We start from the raw sequence: 4,879 nt of genomic DNA on the forward strand, positions 1-4,879 counted from the left end.
AACGGTGTATCTTCCATAGTTCCATGGGCCATGCTGCCCATGAAACTACTAGACTGGTGGTACTACTGTGCAGTGGACGCGTACTGAAGCTCACTGGCCCAGCTTCACACTTGTACACGCGTAGCTCCGGCCACTGGTCCTGCAATTTTCCGACGTGAACCGCCACGCACAATCGATCCAGCCCTGTGTCTCTCCCATTCGCTACGGGCACATATAAAGTCGCCGAACTGCCGGGGCTAGATGCTAGTCCTTGTTACATTAGGAACGGCACCACTCGTCGGCTCTCCTCCGATTCCCACCACCACCACTCCAACAAACAGAAAACCACCCAACTTGCTGCGGATGATCACGTTCGCCGACCTCACGGAGCCGCCGCCGGGCGCCGAGCGGAGCGTCGACCGGCAGCTGTGGCTAGCGTGCGCGGGCGGCATGTGCACCGTGCCGCCGCTCGGCTCCAGCGTGTACTACTTCCCGCAGGGCCACGCCGAGCACGCGCTCGGCCACGCCGCCGGCGCCGACCTCTCCGCGGCGCGCGCCCCGCCGCTCGTGCCCTGCCGCGTCGCCGCCGTGCGGTACTTGGCCGACGCGGACACCGACGAGGTCTTCGCCAGGATCCGCCTCGCCCCGCTCCGCGCCGCGGAGTCCGGCGCCGACATCCAGGACGACGCGCAGGAGGAGAAGCCGGCGTCTTTCGCCAAGACGCTGACGCAGTCCGACGCCAACAACGGCGGCGGGTTCTCGGTGCCGAGGTACTGCGCCGAGACCATCTTCCCGCGGCTGGACTACGCCGCCGACCCGCCCGTGCAGACCGTCGTCGCCAGGGACGTGCACGGGGCCGCGTGGAAGTTCCGGCACATCTACCGCGGCACCCCGCGCCGGCACCTGCTCACCACGGGGTGGAGCGCGTTCGTGAACCAGAAGAAGCTCGTGGCCGGGGACTCCGTCGTCTTCCTCCGCGGCGACGCCGGGGAGCTCCACGTCGGCATCCGGCGTGCCAAGCGCGGCTTCTGCGGCGCCGAGGAGGGCTGGGACCGGCACGCTGGCCCCGTGCGAGGCAATGTGAGCTTGTGCGGGGCCGCCAGAGGCCGTGCCAAGGTGCGCGCCGAGGACGTGCTCGAGGCCGCGAGGCTGGCGGGCGGCGGGCAGCCGTTCGAGGTCGCGTACTACCCGCGCGCCAGCACGCCGGAGTTCTGCGTGCGCGCCGCAGCGGTGCGCGCGGCGATGCGGGTCCAGTGGTGCCCCGGGATGCGGTTCAAGATGGCGTTCGAGACGGAGGACTCGTCCCGTATCAGCTGGTTCATGGGCACCGTCGCCGGCGTCCAGGTCGCCGACCCCGTCCGTTGGCTGCAGTCACCGTGGAGGCTCCTTCAGGTACCGTAACTTCACCACCACCACAAACAAATCAAACAATCTGCTTTTCGGTACAGCTTTCGCTCAATTCTCAAATGAATGCGCAGGTGACCTGGGACGAGCCGGACCTCCTCCAGAACGTGAAGCGGGTGAGCCCGTGGCTGGTCGAGCTCGTCTCGAGCATGCCGGCCATGCACCACCTCGCCTCCTCCTTCTCGCCGCCGCGCAAGAAGCCGCGGGTTCCGGCATACCCGGAGTTCCCCTTCGAGGGGCAGCTCCTGCACCCGGCGTTTCCCCCGAACCCAGCGACGCACGGCCACCGCCACCATTACCACCACCACACCCAGAGCTACCGTCCGTCCTTCTTCCCCTTCCCGGACGGTAGCATACAGGGAGCCAGGCATACGCAATTCGGTCCATCTTCTTTATCGGATCTCCGCCCCACCAACCTGCAGCCGAGCCTCGCGTACCCGGGGCTCCGCTGCCCCGACCGTGTCAGCGCTACACCCGGAATCAGCACCGACCTGACCATCGGCAGCTCACCGGGGCAGCTCAACGCCGTCCCAAGCACCCTGTGCGTCAAGCCCCACGGCGTCAAGCGGCCGGGGCTAGTGCTCTTCGGCCAGACGATACTGACGGAGCAGCAGATGAGCTCGGCAGGAGTGACCTCCCCCACGGCCACCTTGAACAGCTCGCTCGACTGGAACGACGAGAAAGCCGCCGGCAACGCGTCGGAGGGCTCGGCCTCCGGCGTCATACAGTACAGCAGCCCCTCCGACGACACGTCGCTGCGGTGGTTCAGGGGCAACAGCCACAGCAGCTCCGAGCTCGGCCTGGAGGCGGGACAATGCAAGGTGTTCGTCCAGTCGGAGACCGTTGGCCGGAACCTCGATCTCTCGGCGATGACCTCGTTCGAGGAGCTCTACGGCCGTTTATCGCAGATGTTCTGCATCGACGGCGCGGAGCTGAGGAGCCGCGTGCTCTACCGTGGCGCCGCCGGCGAGGTGAAGCACGCCGGAGACGAGACTTTCAGGTGAGAGCAAATCACTATCCGTGCTACACTTGCTAATAAACAAATTCTTAATACCCATATCGATCGGTCTTTAACTTGAACTGAATGTACTGTATAATTTTCTATGTCAGCGAGTTCGTCAAGGCGGCACGGAGGATTACCATACTGGCAGATGCTGGGAGCTAGACTGCTAGAGCATATAGAGAGAGCATCGTCCGTATGTACAGGGCAGTTTGATGTGCTATCGTGTTCTTTCGTTTTTATCATCGGACTACTATGGTGTAGCATTCATCAAAAGAGGCTATGGAGCATTAGTCCAATTAGGCAGTCCAGTTATCTTCTTCTTCTTCGTGTATCGTGTAATGTGCAATCCATGTAGCAAGAATTGGGTTAAGGGAAGGATCGTGTCCTTCTTTTTGCTTATGTTAGCATAAAAATACCACATTTTCTTCAATATTGCGGAACAATATCCCACCACACTTTGGTAGACTTTTTCTTCAATGTGCGCTATACACGAATTGACCACGATTTAACACAACTCTAACAAGGGTACCCGCCTGTCAGGGCTAGTTTACTGATTTGGACTGGACCCAACTTATCAGCCCTATTTAAAAAACTAAAATATCCAATTAGAAATTAGAAAATCAATATATCCCAAAACGTCAAATAAATTGGGAGATTGTCTCCTTCCTCCAACCATCGGCCTGGCTGGCTTAGATGCCATCTCCGGCTTGGATGGGAGTAGGGGCGCGTGACGTTTTGTCATCCTCCCAAGACCCTAGCGGCGACGCTTGGATCAGAGCAGGGTTGCACAAAGTGCGTCGTCGATGTTGTGGGTAGGCCGAGGGGGGGGGGGTGTGGACGAGCAGCTGCGACTTCTTGGATTCCGTGGGCAGCAACAGGAGGAGGAGGCGGCCACTGATGACTACGCCACGCACTACACCGGGGCGTCCTCGAGTTCATATCAGGACGAAGGTGCTTCTTCGTCATATTACGGGGGAAACACTTCTTACACTGGTTGGTCCCCCTGGGGTTGATCTCCACTTAGACCAAAAGCCTAAGCTTGGGGGTGATGACCCACAAGTATAGAGGATCGCAACAGTCTTCGAGGGAAGTAAAACCCAATTTATTGATTCGACACAAGGGGAGCCAAAGAATATTTGTAAGCCTTAACAGCGGAGTTGTCAATTCAGACTGCACTCGGAAACGTACTTGCTCGCAAGAGTTTATCAAGAGTAACCGCTTTATGGCGTACCGGTAGTAAAATATAAGCAGAGCAGTGTAACAAAGACGAGAGTAGTGATTATAGTAAACATCGGGATTAAAATACCGTAGGCATAGGGATGGATGAACGGGCGCTGCATGGATAAGAGAACTCATGTAATAATTAAGACAAGGCATTTGCAGATAATAATAAAACAGTATCCAAGTACTAAATAACCATAGGCATGTGTTCTGTATATAGTCGCACGTGCTCGCAATGAGAAACTTGCACAACATCTATTGTCCTACCAGCCGATGGCAGCCGGGCCTCTAGGGAAACTAATGGTAATTAAGGTACTCCTTTTAATAGAGTACCGGAGCAAAGCATTAACACTCCGTGAACACATGTGATCCTCATATCACAGCCTTCCCCTCCGGTTGTCCCAATTTATGTCACTTTGGGGCCTCGGGTTCCGGACAGCAATATGTGTATACAAATTGCAGGTAAGATCAGAAAACAATGAATATCAGCCCTAGTGACAAGCATTAAGCATAACAAGTTGCAACAATATCATAAAAGTACCAACTACGAATACTAGGCACCATGCCCTAACAATCTTATGGCTATTACATGAACAATCTCATCCAATCCCTACCATCCCCTTCAGCCTACAGCGGGGATTTACTCACACATGGATGGGGGAAGCATGGATGGTTGATGGAGAGGCGTCGGTGGTGATGATGGCGATGATCTCCTCCAATTCCTCATCCCGGCAAGGTGCCAGAACGGAGTTTCTGATCCCGAGATTGAGTTTCGTGATGGCGGCGGAGTTCTGGATGTCTTCTGGCAAATTGGTCGAACCCCCGTGCGTTTTTAGGTCAAGGGCTTTAACTAGTCCAGAGGGGAGCGTCGGGGGCTGGCCGAGGCGACGCCACCATAGGGCGGCGCGGCCCAGGGGCCCACCGCGCCGCCATGTGGTGTGGGCGTCTCGTGGCCCCCCTCCGTCTCGTCTTCTGGCTCCGTAAGTCTTCTGTGAAAATAGGCCCATTGCAATTATTTCCGGGGATTTTCCTGAAAGTTAATTTTCTGCACAAAAATAAGACACCAGTAGCAATTCTGCTGAAAACAACGTTAGTCCGTGTTAGTTGTATCCAAAATACACAAATTAGAGGCAAAACAATAGCAAAAGTGTTCGGGAAAGTAGATACGTTTTGGACGTATCAACTCCCCCCCAAGCTTAGCTTATTGCTTGTCCTCAAGCAATTCAGTTAACAACTGAGTGCGATAAAAGAACTTTCGCGAACACATTTGCT

The 4,879-nt window shown here is 56.5% G+C and overlaps 1 protein-coding gene across 1 annotated transcript; it reads left to right on the top strand.

The window, feature by feature from the left end:
• The first annotated feature begins 266 nt into the window (after positions 1–266).
• LOC124687646 (auxin response factor 8-like) lies at positions 267–2,548 on the top strand. The gene is made up of 3 exons (XM_047221413.1): positions 267–1,371; positions 1,458–2,383; positions 2,494–2,548. Exons 1-3 carry the CDS (start codon positions 343–345, stop codon positions 2,546–2,548), a joined length of 2,010 nt encoding a protein of 669 aa, XP_047077369.1. The 5' UTR covers positions 267–342.
• The last annotated feature ends 2,331 nt before the right edge of the window (positions 2,549–4,879 follow it).

This window comes from Lolium rigidum, chromosome 2 (assembly GCF_022539505.1).
Source record: "Lolium rigidum isolate FL_2022 chromosome 2, APGP_CSIRO_Lrig_0.1, whole genome shotgun sequence".
NCBI lineage: Eukaryota > Viridiplantae > Streptophyta > Magnoliopsida > Poales > Poaceae > Lolium > Lolium rigidum.

What these genes read in the sequence shown, in the direction of transcription:
- LOC124687646 (XM_047221413.1), top strand. Translation starts at nt 343, where the DNA reads ATGATCACGTTCGCCGACCTCACGGAGCCGCCGCCGGGCGCCGAGCGG. An exon ending in CACCGTGGAGGCTCCTTCAG is followed by an intron (nt 1,372 to 1,457) that starts GTACCGTAACTT and finishes ATGAATGCGCAG; the next exon opens with GTGACCTGGGACGAGCCGGA. An exon ending in GCCGGAGACGAGACTTTCAG is followed by an intron (nt 2,384 to 2,493) that starts GTGAGAGCAAAT and finishes TTTCTATGTCAG; the next exon opens with CGAGTTCGTCAAGGCGGCAC.